The 15,855-nt window shown below is 47.5% G+C and overlaps 1 protein-coding gene and 1 pseudogene across 1 annotated transcript; one reads left to right on the top strand and one right to left on the bottom strand.

Annotated features, from left to right (window-relative positions):
* Nucleotides 1-616: 616 nt before the first annotated feature.
* Nucleotides 617-5,395, top strand: LOC103654167 (heparanase-like protein 3; annotated as a pseudogene).
* A 447-nt stretch (nucleotides 5,396-5,842) lies between these two features.
* LOC100285425 (calcineurin subunit B) lies at nucleotides 5,843-8,310 on the bottom strand. The gene is made up of 6 exons (NM_001158318.2): nucleotides 8,048-8,310; nucleotides 7,767-7,891; nucleotides 6,815-6,911; nucleotides 6,568-6,677; nucleotides 6,404-6,478; nucleotides 5,843-6,106 (listed from the first exon to the last, which is right to left on the bottom strand). The coding sequence occupies exons 1-6, from the start codon at nucleotides 8,115-8,117 to the stop codon at nucleotides 6,056-6,058; spliced, it is 528 nt and encodes a 175-aa protein (NP_001151790.1). The 5' UTR covers nucleotides 8,118-8,310; the 3' UTR covers nucleotides 5,843-6,055.
* Between the last annotated feature and the right edge of the window lie 7,545 nt (nucleotides 8,311-15,855).

Raw genomic sequence — 15,855 nt, 5'->3', positions numbered from 1 at the left:
GAAGATCGAGATGCGCGCGCGGGTAAACCAATTAAAAAACCAACGAAGCAGATAGTTGTCTACAGATCACTGAAGAAAGGCACTAGCCTAGCAAAGTAAAAAAAGCATTCCACTAGAAAAAAAGAAGCAAACCCCTATAAAGTTGGCATCAGCGATCAAGAAATCGATCCGCGGGGAGCAAAATAAAAATAATAAAGCCTAGTTATTATATACAGGTTTGAGATCTGTGCGTGATCATTGAAACTATATGAACCTGTTTAGACCTACTCTAAATTCTAAAAATCTCCAAACAGATGGTCTGTTATGTATCTATATCCACAGCTGATAATAGGAACGGAGAACCGCCGAAAATGTTCTTTTGAATAGCAGTACACTCCTTGTGTGGTTACAAAAAAATACTGTGCTCTCTACATTGGTGAAGGGATATCCTAAATACGTACAAAATGTACCATCGTTTTTTAAATACTATTATATCAATACTGAATATTAAAAAATTATAGCAGCTGCATAGAGATACTATAACAAAATGACAAAAGGTTGAAGATTTGACAGCTATGCTCTAACTAACCGTGTCCTCGAGACGTGATACGACTGCTCCCGGCTCCTGCGCTGCTCAATCAGAGTGCTCATTTTTGCGTTGCCTGCTTCCTTCCTCCCTCTCGTTGCCATATACTAGCTTCCCCGGCTCGTCGAGCCTGCGGCCACTAAATGTCCTCGAAACTGAACCACCACGAACTGTCTATCTGCATCCATCTCTTGGCCACACCCACTGACCGCGCCACACCACACCTGTGGCTCTCCGCCTCGAGATGCTTTACACGGTGTAGCTGGCAAGAAGCCAGGAACCTTCCCTGTTCCCTCCCGGGCGCAAAGGGGCTCACTTTTAATTTCCTCGAGAGGGGACTGCCTCCTTTCTCCGGCGGCAAGCCTTCTCCTGCCTTGTTGCCTGCCACTCGGGCTGTCCTCCTTCTTGATTCTTGGCACCGTCGGTTTAATTTCGCGAAATGGCGGCAGGGGTGTCGCTCAAGATGGCCGGCTTCTGCGTCGTCTGGGCGCTATTCTGGCTCGCCGGCTCCGCCACCGTGAGCACGAGCACCACCGCCTTCGCCGGCGGCGAGGCGGTGGTCATGGACGCGCGGTCCGTCGTCGCCGTCACCGACAACGACTTCGTTTGCGCCACATTGGACTGGTGGCTGCCGGAGAAGTAGGACTACGACACCTGCAGCTGGGGGCTGGCCTCCCTGCTCAACCTGGTCAGTTCAACTTCACAGCACCGTACCACACACCTGACCTGAGTAGCATCATCTTGCCAGATTATTTCACAGCACAAAGAAACTACGGATTGCATCCCGTAAACCTCGGACGCGGTTCTCAAGCAAATATCTTTCATTCTTAATTTTCTTGGTCGGTCGTCATGGATCCTTCTCTCTCTGTTTCTCTCTCTTTTTGGTGCGGGGTGCTCCGTTGGATTAAAATTTTTTTGGAAATTTGATAGCCTAGGGAGTTTCATTCCCTCCAACAACACAAACCTGTAGTCGTGTGGGCCCAACTGCATTTTTATTCGAACCAATCATGTGCAGATGTCAAACCTACCAACGTACACGAACACTACTGGCTACTTGATCGTATTCTATGCCAGTGCCTAGAGGCTAGAGAGTGGTTAAGTGTTTCATGAAAAGAAGAACAGATAGATGGCAGCTGGTAGAAATTTTAGCTAATTTTGGCGTGTGTCTGTCTGATCAACTGTGCGTTTACTATTTTTCAACTCGTTTGCTACTCGCTCTGTAGAAGCTTGTGCAGATCAAATCAAACCATGACAATGGGCGATTGACACGGGCATTTAGGGGTGTTAGGTTTAAGGAATCACTACATCCAAATTGAGGTGGTGCATCATGGGTTCATTCCTCGAATTTGGTGGGATGACCACATTACTAATATTAGTACTAACTAATTAACTAACTATGAGGAATGAGGTGGTGATGGATCAACTCATTCCATTCCACAAACCAAACAAAAATAGTGAGGAGTGAGAAGATGATGGACTAGTTCATTCCTCAAACCAAACACTCTATTAATACTTTCCTACCTGCAGAATCTCTCTAACAGAATCTTGGTGAATACCGTCAAAGGTAAGCAAGCCATCAGATGATCACCGTCCCTTTCACTTTCGTAAGAAAATCTGTCCGACTATCCAATCGAGAAAATAAATGTCTTCCTTGATATACATACACAAGTAGTCTTTTTGATAGCTTCTGCTGCAGTAGTTTGAAAGGCATGCGTTTGGTTTTCCTAAGATTTAAAAAAAAAACAATCCATGGAACTGACTGATATACTTTGGCATTCACCGCATAACAATCTCACCAAACCTGCAGCGTTCTCCCCCTTGAAGCTCCGCCTGGGCGGCTCTCTGCAAGACATGTACGACACCGGCGACGCTCGCCAGCCCTCCTGCGCCCCGTTCGCGAAGAACGCGTCGGCCATGTTCGGTTTCTCGCAAGGCTGCCTGCCGCTGCGTAGATGGGACGAGCTCAACGCCTTCTTCCAGAGAACCGGGTATTCTGCTCTACTGCCTTCGGCCAGTTCCAGGAACCGCATTCTATCTATCTGGACACGGTTGCCTAGCTCTCTGCTTGCCTTTGCATTGCAGGGCAAAGATTGTTTTCGGGCTGAATGCTCTGAATGGCCGGGTCCCCATGCCTGATGGCTCTCTAGGGGGGCCATGGAACTGAACTACCACGAACGCGGCTTCTTTCATTGGCTACACCGTGAGCAGAGGATACGATGTACATGGATGGGAGCTCGGTATGTTCCGTGTTGCTTCTGTCAGAAAAGAACCTCACGCCATCTCCAGATCGATGATACAGTGTTCGTGCAGGAAACGAACTGAGCGGCAGCGGAGTCGGAGCTCGGGTCGACGCAGACCAGTACGCAGCAGACGTGATCGCGCTGAAACGCATCATCGACAGCACCTACCACCAGAGCAGCAGCCCGGCAAAGCCTCTGGTGCTCGCGCCAGGAGGCTTCTTCGACGCGGCCTGGTTCACGGAGCTCGTCGGCAAGACGAAGCCGGAGCAGATGGACGTGATCACTCACCACATCTACAATCTAGGCCCCGGTACTTACGCTCGCCGCCCTCGCCCCCTTACAGTCGGTCGGCAGCTCGGAGTCCGCGTGAATGGTGAATTAATGTGGCAGGGGTCGACGATCATCTGGTCCAGAAGATCCTTGACCCTTCTTACCTCGACGGCGAGGCCAGCACGTTCAGCGATCTTGAGGGGATACTGAGGTCTGCAGGTACGTCCACCGTCGCCTGGGTTGGCGAGGCCGGAGGGGCTTACAACAGCGGTCGCCACCTTCCACATGATTGGTTGGTGTACTAAGAAGCGTATGGCGCGAGCCAGCCTCGTCGAGCAGAGAAGCTCGCTCTCTGGATCTCCACGTATGCAGGCTGAAGGTGAGAAATATAACTGAGTTGTATGTGTGTGTACGAACTCGGGTCATTACATGCAGGTAATCAATCACAAGCACATACGGCGTGATTGGTTGCTTTCTCGAAGCAGCCTGCCCGCTCGGGCCAGCTTCCGTTGAGCCTGGCCGCCCAGAGACGGAAATGAATCATGTTTCCCACGGGCCTGGCTCGGAGCGTTCTGCTGCATCTCTCGGGCCAAATCAGCACACTTACCCACCAACCAAACAGACGTACTTTGGATACGTAGATGCAGCAGATGTATGTGCGGACAACCAAACAACCGTAAAGTAAAAACTGCTACATGCGGGAATGCATGCGTCCGCTCAGACAAACTACCAATCATGCCTATATAGGGTCAACGCATCTGGTGAGTCTGGACGCGCAGCAACCAAACACGCGGCTTGTGACTGATGCGTTTGTGTTCAGCTTCTGGTAAGCCACAGCCACCCAAGAGTTTATCATCCGAGGAAGAAGAAGAAGCGTGTAACTATCGACTGGTGTCTGGTGGTGCTGCAGGTACCTGGATCAGCTTGGGATGTCGTCCAAGTACGGTACGAAGAGTTACTGCAGACAGACCTTGGTTGGAGGGAACTATGGCCTGCTCAACACGACTACGTTTGAACCGAACCCTGACTACTACAAGTGGACTAGCCATGCATAAGTTTCTCTCTCTCTTCTCTCACAAAGCTGGGATACTGAGTGATAAGAGAGGGAGAAATTGTGTGCTCAATCCCGCCATGAAAACCTAGCATCTTTCTGCTTTAGGGGGTTTTTGGTTAGGGGGACTAAAGATTAGTCTCTAGTTTTTAGTCTCATTTAGTCCATTTTTTGCCAAACACTATGACTAAAATATAGACTAAAATGATTTAGTCTTTAGTCCTTCACATATGTGCTAAAAGAGATTAAATCATATTAATTTCACTTTTACCCCTCATTTAGTTCAATTGTACTAATAGTAGGAGAATGTTAAAGGTCATTTTAGTCTTCTTACGAGTCATTTAGTATATTCTTACTATTTTTATCCCATAGAATCAAAAATGTTAGGGACTAAACTTTAGTCCCCTAACTAAACTTTAGTCCCTAGACTAAAGAAACCAAACATGACCTTAATTTTCTCTGTAGCGCTCTACTGTGGCACCGCCTCATGGGCACCAAGGTCCTCTCTGCGACGTTCAACGGCACGAACAAGATCCGCGCCTACGCACACTGCGCGAAGAGATCGGTAAAGGAGCGGGCACAGAACTCCGTTTGTATTGTATCTTCCTGGCAACAACAGCTCGTAGCGAGTGTCTGAACCATGCTTGAGATCTTTCAGGGAAGGGTCCTCTGCTCCTGATCAACCTTGACGGCAACAGCACGAACCGCATCCACGTCACGAGCCAAGGCGCACAGGCACAGAGTGCGCGGAGGGAGAGAGCGGGGGGACGCCTGGTCGCTTCCCTTTCCCTGCGCTTGGCGGAGCAGCCGAGCTGCTCGCAACAAGAGAGGAGTACCACCTCGCTCCCAAGGACGGCGATCTGCAGAGCCAGCAGGTGCTGCTGAACGGCCATGTTCTGGCAACTGACGCCGACGGGGACATCCCAGAGCTGGAGCCCGTGCGGGTGGATGGAACGCAGCCGGTAACCGTGGTCCGTGGGCCCTTACTCGATCGTGTTCGCTCACATCCCCGGCTTCTACGCTCCTGCCTGTAGCTAGAATTTTTACACCCCAGCCTTTTCCTTCCTGGTGTGTATCATAGGTTCGGATAAATCCGGGCGAACGGCGAAGCTTGTTCGCCTGTCCGTGCGTGAAGTAAAGCTGCGAGGCTGAAAGGTGTGCGATTTGTCATTGTTTGGGAAACAAGTGTTCGGATAATGTGTGAGCAAAGGGGAGGAAAGTGGAGATGAAAATAATAAAAGGAAAAAAAAGGTTTCGAATTTTTCTCTATGTCTCTGTCGTTTTGGTTGAGAAAGCAGAAAAGGCGACAGTTGCCTCGCAAATTCGCAATGGAAGCCATGCCTGATGGCTCATGTGCCTTGCAGACAGTTTAGGACTGCACTGCACTTTGCAGTTGTGTGAAGAGACTTTTAAACTTGGGTTTTAGGACGCTCGCTAGAACCGTGTGGCCAAACTCTTCTAACTTAAGAATGTGAGTTTTACTTTGTTCTATTTCACACAGCTTCCGCGAAAGGCGGAAAGGGTACTGGTCTCCAGTGGATGGGCCTTAGTATCGGACCCAAGATTTGAATTATTGGATGGGCCAAGACTTACGTGGGTCAAATTAACATCATTAATGCATCCGCCTACAGGGATGGGCCTCATATTCTGCTTCCCGTCTGTCTTTCGGTTCGGTTAAAAAAAAAAACTCGTCCCCCAGGACCAAGAAAACTTCCTATAAAACGACAAAGATCGTTCACTCCAAGTAGCAGGGCAAAATTTGTTTTGTTTTTGATATATTCGAAAAGGCCAAGTCAACAAAGGTTACAAAAGTTTAGGCAAGTGGACCGGAAACAAAGAAGATGACGAAAGTGAACGGTCATATTGCCCTGCTACACGACACTAACCATGTTCTGCAGACAAAACCGGAAGCTTGTTTTCCACATTTCACTAGTCGATTGGCACTTCCACCTCCATCTTAAGGCCAGGATGGTCGATGATCTGAAACAACAGCCACAAGAACACATTCTCAGACGTGCTACCGACATATAAGACGGCCACAAGGCTTGTAGATGGATATGGAACCGCAATAGACATCGAAGAATATGCAAATAGCCTATGATATGATACAGCGGTGGATTTTGGCTTTACTAACGCCTTTGCCCTCTTAATAGAAAAAAACGTGCTTTTGCGTGGATTGTTTCTACCTAGGCTATCAATACAGCAACACGCAATTCTCTTGCATGTGTTCAGAGGGAGGGAAAACAGATATATGGACACGGAAAAGGATTTCTGCACCTGGATAAAATCTTCAAGCGAGAATGCGTAATCCCTCGTGTACCCTGCTTCTTCCAGAACTTCAGTTACCACTTGCTGCAAGACGTCAATATGATATGTCTCACGCTGATATTGCACAATTCCGTATAAAAACCACACGGCCAATTTAGATATATAATAAGCACCTCTCTTTGTTCCTCGGACATGAATGACCCTGTTAGGTCCCGTAAAACCTCTAGCAGATCCTTGAAGGTAATTTTTCCCTTGCCATCGATGTCATAAACCTTGAATATAACTGCTTCACCAAACAGACAAAGAAAAACGTTGAGGAAGTGAGTAATCATGAGAACTTCATCATGCAACACCTACGTGCTTTTGATATAAGTAGGAAGAAAACAACGAAATGCAAACGCTATGGCAGTCAGGTATTACACTCGATCTTCTGACGAAGGCTGGCTTTTGCACTGAATGTAGAAAGAAACGCAACGAAATCCTTGAAGTTCAACCCATCAACCATACGGAGCAACCTCTGAAGAAAAAAAAAGATACTCAAAACCATCACTCGAGATGAGCAAGACGTTGGTTGAATCAACTGGAGCAGTACACCGTTTGTCCTGGCAGAGCTTTGTCATGTAACTTATGGTATCTAGAGACAGTAGCATGCCTAGTGTTGTAGCCGTGTATCCTATCGGTCAAGTTGTTATGGCAAGCACAACTGACGCTGTTCTTCAGCAAGGCAGCAGATACAGAGGAAACCCAACCAAGCTTTGCCCAGACCCAGATAGTGCGACTGATGTGGATGAGGCCATGTTTGGCAGAGTTTCTAGCAACTTTTGCTTCCCAAGAGAGCTCAAAATGCAGAAGGTCCCCAAACAGGATTGCTTCTTCAAGCAGACAAAAGCACCAAAACCTCAACTGTATACTGAAAGTATAGAAGCTCACTCGGAGCAGCTTTCCCATGATGCATCTCCAGGAGATGATGCTTATGGAAAGGCTACAGCTCCCCTAACCATGGCCTTAAGCTATAATTAAAGTGGCGAGCAGCTTGTTTGATTAGATGTTTTATTTACCTTCCCTTTTTTTCGTTTGGTTTCAGATTCACAAGAGGACAAAATGGTTTATATTCAGTAGCTCTCCGAGGGAATGTTGTAAATTGGCAGCTCTCCGAGGCCAGATATGCAAACAAAAAGGAAAAGGAGGGAAGTACAATAATCTGTAGCAACAGCACCAATCCCAGAACAGTTGTACTGTACATAACTGCCAGCATAAATTGACAATGAAATGGAAAGGTAATGGGACATACAAAAAACAATCAGCTCAGCCTGAAAAAATAAAACCACATGAAACTTAGCATGAACGAGAGGGAGCGGGTAGTGGGAGGCACCTTGGAGAGCGGGTTGAGGGAGAACTCGGGGATGGAGAGGAACTCGTCCTCGGAGATGAAGCCCTTGGCGCTGCGGTCCAACTGGCAGAAGCGCTCGTACAGCGACACGATCTCCTGCTGCGAGACTGCTCGAGAATCAAATGAAACACCAACGATTAATTATCTACACAATATGTATATATAGTAGATGTAGAGAGAAGAAACCAAATTGTGGGAGAGAGAGAGAAACAGAAGGGGGCCAAGGATCGGATCGTCCATGGGGCGCGCGGCGAGGTAGTTACAGAGGTAGCTGCAGTGCTCCTGCACCTCCTCGATGTCGTACTGGGTCAGCATGGACGACGCGTTTCCCATGGCTCCCCTTCCTTCCTTCCTTCGCCCTACGATCCAACAGTAGTTGCCGCCGAAGAGCGCGGCGGTGAACTTGGCTGGCGTGGATGGGAAGAAGGGAAAGGGACGCGAGGGCACGGGACGACAGTCACAGACGACGCCACGCCACGGCCGCATATTCTCATGCCAAAATTCCCGGTTGCCGGAGACACCGAGCCTCTGCCTGCCAGTGCCAGGTGCCACCGCGGGCTCATTTATTGGCTGACGTGTCGTGGGCCTCACGGGTTTCTTTACTACTGGGCTGGGTTGGGTTGGTCCCAAAAGAAAATAAATATACGCGGGCCTGCTGCTGCCCTTGCCGTATTTTCCTTCTTCGTTGGGAAATTGGTCACCCAAATTGGGTGTAGATCTAGAGACAGATGAGTAAAAACTAACCGCAAGTAATTATAGTCACCCCGGGAGCAATAATAATTATGTCATCATGTAATCCTCACCGGACAAGATATCTTGCCAATCCGGATTCCGGAGCACCATCGCATTCGCAGACGACCAAAGCCTGCTTTGCGTCCATCAAAATGCCTGATAACCAGTTAGCAAATCCACACTAATTAATTACTCACATCTAGGTAACTGCAGCAACAAATAAAGCCCTACGTTTGCTTTGTGTCCGTCTCACCACCTCCGCTGTCTGAGCATTGATTGGTGACGTGTCGGAGCCATTGGTTGCAAGTCAATCGCGACGACGAGAATGTTTCAGAAATCCACAAGAGCAGAACGAGGCCGTCTGGTAGATATCAACAACAGGAGAATGTTTCAGCGAACAGGCTTACGGTTTCTACTATCATTATGTGCTCATGTAGTTTTGTTTCTCACAATGTGCCTGCGAGGTGTATGTATTTCTGCTTTTTCTCATCTCTTGAATAGAGGGCCTCACTGGGTATTTTGTTTGGATCATATTTTGTTAGAAGATTGCGTGTTATAGCGTGGTATTGTCTACGTTGTTTTTGATGCAGTGAATGAATCCTTTACTCCATTTTCAAGGGTGTGCTACTTTGTTATGACCATTTGGAAAGTTTTCTTTGGCAATATATACACACCACATCTATATTGTTAGGAAAAGAATAATCTCACCAAAGACATTTGTTTGTGTTTTGTATGACAGGAAGTTGGCAATGTCCTCTATGTTGTGGACAATGGTGCAGGTGTGTAAGTGTTCTCGAAAAATGTGCGAACAAAAATTGGTCTTTTCAGTCAGCCGGGTGCTTTGCACCGACGTTAACTGCTTATATGTATCTCAAAGAACAAAGGTCAGAAAGAGAGAGTAGATTAGAGTCAGTCACTGTCATTGCATCACTAACCATTTCTTACCGCTATAAAGAACTGTTACGTCTTGACTCTATCGGACATCATCTATCCACATATACTGTGACACTGTGTACACAAATTGGAGTAGTGTGCTCAGTAGATGCGATCATGACAGGCATTAAAATTATTTCTCTCATTATTGTGAAAAATATAAGTGTACACGTGTAGTCTGATACGACTATGCGACATGTCATGAATATAGTTGGCCAAATGGCACTAACACGACGGGCCGGCACTGGCACGGCACTGGCACGGCACGGCACGGACCTTTTAGTGCCAGTGCCGGGCACGGCCCGTTCTTAGTGCCGTGCCTGGGCCACCACTTGGGCCCGTAGGGTCGGTCCAGGCACGGCACGGTAAATTGGGCTGGCACGGCGCCGGCACGGCCCACCCAGCAGCCGGCCAGCCGTGTAACCCGCCCCCGGCCCCCACTTCCCAGTCCCCACTCCCCAGCCGCGGCCGCTCAGTCGCTCACTCGCTCACTCGCTCTCGCTCTCGCTCAAACCCTAACTCGCTCTCGCTCAGCCGCGGCCCGCGGGCGATTCGGCGGCGTCCGGCGAGCTCCCCTCTCCCTCGTTCCCTCCGGCCTCCGCCTCCGCTTAGCGCTCCGGTCTCCATCTCCGCCTCCGGTCTGCGGTCTCCGGCTCTCCGCCTCGGCGCCTCCGCTCGGACTCGGATCGATCGTCGCTCGTCGGAGAATGGAGATCCTCTCCGGCTCTCCCCCGCTCGGATCTGCGCATTTGTGAACCGGGTAACTCAGATCCATAACCCCCGCTCGGATCTCTTGTCTTCTTCTCCCCCTCCGGTGTGATCTGCGGAGATCTCGGTGCTCCGGCTTATTAGGGTTTGTGAACCGGTGCGATCTGCGCTTCTGCGGAGATCCCGGTGCTCCGTTCTCCCTCATCTCTCTCCTCTCTCCTGTCTTCTTCTCCCCCTCCGGCCTCCGGTGTGATCTGCGCTTCTGCGGAGATCCCGGTGCTCCGTTCTCCCTCATCTCTCTCCTCTCTCCTGTCTTCTTCTCCCCCTCCGGCCTCCGGTGTGATCTGCGCTTCTGCGGAGATCCCGGTGCTCCGGCTTGCTCCGTTGAGGAACCGGGACTCCGGGGTCCGGTACGGCGACACTGGCACTGGCACTGGTACTCTCCTCTCTCCTAGCTCCGGTCTCCCTCTCGGCCTCTCCTCTCTCCTAGCTCTTGTCTCCCTCACCTATCTTCTTCTCCCCCTCCGGCACTGTCCGGCACTGGCACTGGCACTTGTACTCTCTTCTCTCCTAGCTCCGGTCTCCCTCTCGGCCTCTCCTCTCTCCTAGCTCTGGTCTCCCTCACCTATCTTCTTCTCCCCCTCCGGCACTGTCCGGCACTGGCACTGGCACTTGTACTCTCTTCTCTCCTAGCTCCGGTCTCCCTCTCGGCCTCTCCTCTCTCCTAGCTCTGGTCTCCCTCACCTATCTTCTTCTGGTGCTCCGGTCTCTCCTAGCTCCGGTCTCTCCTAGCTCTGGTGCTCCGGATTCAAATCCGTGGAGGAACCGGTTGGCCGGACCGGTCATCCCCTCCTCTCTCCTAGCTCTGGTGCTCCGGCTTACTCCGTTGAGGAACCGGGACTCCGAGCCTGAGGTGGGTCGATGGCCGTCTCCGACGATGAAACTGTTGAGATCGACTGCAACGAGGAGCGACGGTTGTGTGGGTTGGCCGGAGACGACGATGAGGATGACCTCCGGGAGGATGCTGCAGCGCTCTTTGGCCTTAGCAGTGAGCATCCCGTCCATGTCGGTGATGAACAACAAGTCGGTGGTCAGGATCAGGAAGGTGAAGGGGACGAACACAGTTCCAAGCGTTGTCGTCCTTCTACTTCTGCAGTGTGGTTAGATTTCGAGAAAATTTTCAAAACCGTGAATGGTAAGAAGCTAAGGTTTGCAGCTAAGTGCATACATTGCTCTAAGCAATATTCTGCTCTCTCTAGTGGTGGCACTGGCCACCTGACCCGACATAGAGATAGATATCCCAGGAGGCGTGAAAAAACCCGCATGTCTCAGTCTCAGATATCTTTTAATCCTGATGGTAGTATGCGTAATTGGGAGTACTGTCCTATGGTTGCACGTAATGAATTGGTTCGATTGCTTGCTAGGCTAGAAATTCCTATTAGTTTGGGTGAAAATGCTGCATTTGAACACTACATTAGAACTGCACATAATCCTAAATTTGTGCCTGTCTCTAGGCAAACCACCACCAGAGACATGGTTAAATACTTCACTGACAAAAAGGCTAAGCTTGTTGAGACACTTTCTTCTTCTGATGTTAATTGTGTGTGTTTGACCTCTGACATTTGGTCTGGTAATGCCAAAGAGGACTACCTTAGTGTTGTTGCCCATTACATAAACCCTGATTGGCAACTAGAGAAAAGGGTGCTTGCTTTAGTTCTTATTGATGTGTCACACAATGGACAAAACATTGCTGATCGTGTTGCTGGTGTGCTTGCTGATTATGGCTTGACTAATAAGGTATTTGCTTTTACCCTAGACAATGCATCATCTAATGCTGCTGCCATGAGGTTGCTTAGACCTATAATGTCACCATATCTTGGTATTGATAATGGGGTAGAATCTGAAATGTTCTTGCATCAGCGTTGTGCATGTCATATAATCAATTTGATAGTTAAAGAGGCCCTAGATGCTCTTAAGAATTTGATTGAAACATTTAGAACTGCAATATCTTTTTTAAACTCCTCTAATCAGAGAATTGCTGCATATAAAAGTTATTGCATTGCTACTAATATTAGGCCTAGAAAATTCCTTTACTTTACTCTTTTGCATTCATCTTGGACCCTAGAGCTAAAATGAAAGGTTTTAGTAGAGTGCTTAGAAGATTAATGAACCTGACAAGTACAGATTATGCTGTTTATCAGGTTACCACTAGAGCTAAGCTTACTGATGTTTATAATAAATATGAAGAGAAATATGGATCTGTTAGATTGAACAGGGTTGTCCCTCCTAACTTGTCTGGTAAGAAACGGTCTGCTTGGGATTAAATTTATGATGATGCTGATGATGTGGGTACTTCTGTTGGTATGCATTCTTTTGCTTCTACTCTAAACATTGCTAGAGATACCTCTGCAACTGCTCTACTGCATGCTGCAAGCTCTTCAGCTTCTACTGCTTCTGAACTCATTTCTTACTTAGATTGTGACACTGTCAACCAATTAACTGATGATTTCAATATCTTGCACTGGTGGCATCAGCACAAACTCACTTATCCAGTACTGTCAATTATGGCTAAAGATATTTTAACTGTTCCTGTGTCTACCATCTCTTCAGAATCCACTTTTAGTTTAACTGGCAGGATCATCGACGAGCGGAGGAGGAGATTGAAGTCTGATGTGGTTGAGATGTTGACATGCATTAAAGATTGGGAGGATGCTGAAGCAAGGATGCAACACATGGTGGATGACAAAGAGCTTGAAGAAACATTTGAAGATCTTTATCTTGATTAGTCTTACTCTCTTTCTGACCATTTCTGTAATGGGACTGTAATATTATGCACCTGGACACTGGACTGGACTGTAAACATTTGAAAAACATTTTAATGAGCTGGGCTGTACTCTTTTTTCCTGTCTAGGGTTTCTCACAAGGGTGAGTTTTACCTAGACAGGTTTTTAACGAGGCAGCCATTGCACTACAGCTCATAAAATTGTTGTTTGATTAGTCTCTTACTCTCTTTGTGAATGCTGTTTGAATACTGTTTGAATCTGTTATTAACTATGAAATCTGTTACTCAGTTATGCTGTTTGAATGCTGCTGCTGGTTTTTCTACTCGTAGTGCCCGTGCTGGCACTAGCACTGCCGTGCTGGCGTGCCTGTTGGCACGGCACGGCACGGTTAAGCACTGGTAGTGCCGTGCCTGGGCCGAGGGCCCAGCACGCTGGCACTAATAGGCACGGCACGGATCTTCTACCGTGCCTAACCGTGCCGTGCCCTTTCGTGCCGTGCCTAGCCGTGCTAGTGCCAGTGCCGTGCCGTGCGGCCCGGTTGGCCATCTATAGTCATGAATCATGATTGGTTGTGAGTGTAACAGTAACGAAGCTAGCAAATATTTTATCGGTATCATCAGCATTATCTATTAGATCTTTACCATAGAACACTTTTTATTAACACCCGCTTTTCTATTAGATATTCGAAAAATTACCGGGGTCAGTTGACCAAAAAATGGCCTAGCTCCGCCCTGGCTGTAACCAATCTCACATGTATCACGAGGCCGCAAGAGTTTTTGGTGTATTCGGGTCTCACACCGAGAAAAGGATCACGAAATTTGTGTCCAATGTTTTATATGTCTATCTCGCCTTTGGTGTATGAAAATAATTAAAGTCAACTGTTTAGATGCAGTTGCAATTTATATAGACAAAAATACTATAAAAGTAGTATGAGTTGGTGCGGATTAAAGTCAAGCGAACAGATTGGACCGCCCATATGGTCGTGCCTAAAATTTCGAGGGCCATGGGCAAAATCTTATATGGGGCTTTTGACCCATGTATATATATAACTATGAGGTTATACAAACTAAAATTTAGCCTATGTTTATATTGGATGTTTGAATGATTATTATAAATATTAAATATAGTCTAATTATAAAACTAATTGTATAGTTAAAGATTAAGCGACAAAACAAATTTATTAGGTCTAATTAATCAATGATTAGTGAAAGTCGTCTATAGGGGGGGTGAATAGGGCGAATCTGAAATTTACAAACTCAAGCACAACTACAAGCCGGGTTAGCGTTAGAAATAATAACGAGTCCGAGAGAGAGGGCGCAAAACAAATCGTGAGCAAATAAAGAGCGAGACACGATGATTTGTTTTACCGAGGTTCGGTTCTTGCAAACCTACTCCTCGTTGAGGTGGTCACAAAGACCGGGTCTCTTTCAACCCTTTCCCTCTCTCAAACGGTCACTTAGACCGAGTGAGCTTCTCTTCTCAATCAATCGGAACACAAAGTTCCCGCAAGGATCACCACACAATTGGTGTCTCTTGCCTTGATTACAAATGAGATTGATCACAAGAAGAATGAGAAAGAAGGAAGCAATCCAAGTGCAAGAGCTCAAATGAACACGACAAATCACTCTCTCTAATCACTAAAGCTTTATGTGGAGTTGGGAGAGGATTTGATCTCTTTGGTGTGTCTTGTATTGAATGCTAGCTCTTGTAAGGTGTAGAAGAGTGGAAAACTTGGATGCCATTGAATGTGGGGTGGGTGGGGTATTTATAGCCCCAACCACCAAAAATGGTCGTTGGAAGTGTGCTGTCGCATGGCGCACCGGACAGTCCGGTGCGCCAGCCACGTCAGCAGACCGTTGGGGTTCGACCGTTGGAGCTCTAACTTGTGGGGCCTCTGGGCTGTCCGGTGGTGCACCGGACAGGTCCTGTAGACTGTCCGGTGCGCCAACTGCGCGTGCTCTGACTCGGGCGCGCACTGTAGCGCATTGAATGCGGTTGCAGTCGACCGTTGCGTGCGAAGTAGCCGTTGCTCCGCTTGCACACCGGACAGTCCGGTGTGCACCGGATAGTCCGGTGAATTATAGTGGAGCGCCCTTGGAAATTCCCGAAGGTGAAGAGTTCAGCCTCGAGTGCCCTGGTGCACCGGACACTGTCCGGTGGTGCACCGGACAGTCCGGTGCGCCAGACCAAGGTGCCTTTGGGTTGTATTTTGCTCTCTTTGTTTGAACTCTTTCTTGGTCTTTTTATTGGTTTATTGTGAACCTTTGGCACCTGTGGAACTTATAGACTAGAGCAAACTAGTTAGTCCAAATATTTGTGTTGGGCAATTCAACCACCAAAATCAATTAGGAAATAGGTGTAAGCCTAATTCCCTTTTTGGTGATTGATGCCAAAACAAACCAAAGCTAGTATAGAAGTGCATAATTGAACTAGTTTGCATGATGCAAGTGCAAAGGTTACTTAGAATTGAGCCAATATTAATTCACATAAGATATGCAAGGATTGTTTCTTTATATTTTTAATATTTTGGACCACGCTTGCACCACATGTTTTGTTTTTGTAAATTCTTTTGTAAATTCTTTTCAAAGCCCTTTTGCAAATGGTCAAGGGTAAATGAAAGTTTTTGAGAAGCATTTTGAAGATTTGAAATTTTCTCCCCCTGTTTTAAATGCTTTTCCTTTGACTAAAACAAAACTCCCCCTTAATAAATTCCTCCTCTTATTGTTCAAGAGGGTTTTAAGATATCAATTTTTGAAGGTGCTACTTTCTCCCCCTTTTGAATATAATAAGATACCAATTGAGAAAATAAGATATGATTGAAAAATTCATCATTTTAAGACCTTGTAAATTTTTGAAAATTGGTGGTGGTGCAGTCCTTTTGCTTTGGGCTAATACTTTCTCCCCCTTTGGCATGA

Source organism: Zea mays, chromosome 4 (assembly GCF_902167145.1).
Source record: "Zea mays cultivar B73 chromosome 4, Zm-B73-REFERENCE-NAM-5.0, whole genome shotgun sequence".
Lineage (NCBI taxonomy): Eukaryota > Viridiplantae > Streptophyta > Magnoliopsida > Poales > Poaceae > Zea > Zea mays.
This window is presented reverse-complemented; position numbering and strand designations above follow the sequence as displayed.

Bases quoted from the DNA above. Each gene is read 5' to 3' on its own strand.
- LOC100285425 (NM_001158318.2), bottom strand. From the start codon at position 8,117: ATGGGAAACGCGTCGTCCATGCTGACCCAGTACGACATCGAGGAGGTG. The intron at 7,892-8,047 runs GTAACTACCTCG...ATTCTCGAGCAG, and splicing joins GGAGCACTGCAGCTACCTCT to TCTCGCAGCAGGAGATCGTG. The intron at 6,107-6,403 runs GTGCAGAAATCC...CTGTTGTTTCAG, and splicing joins CGCTTGAAGATTTTATCCAG to ATCATCGACCATCCTGGCCT.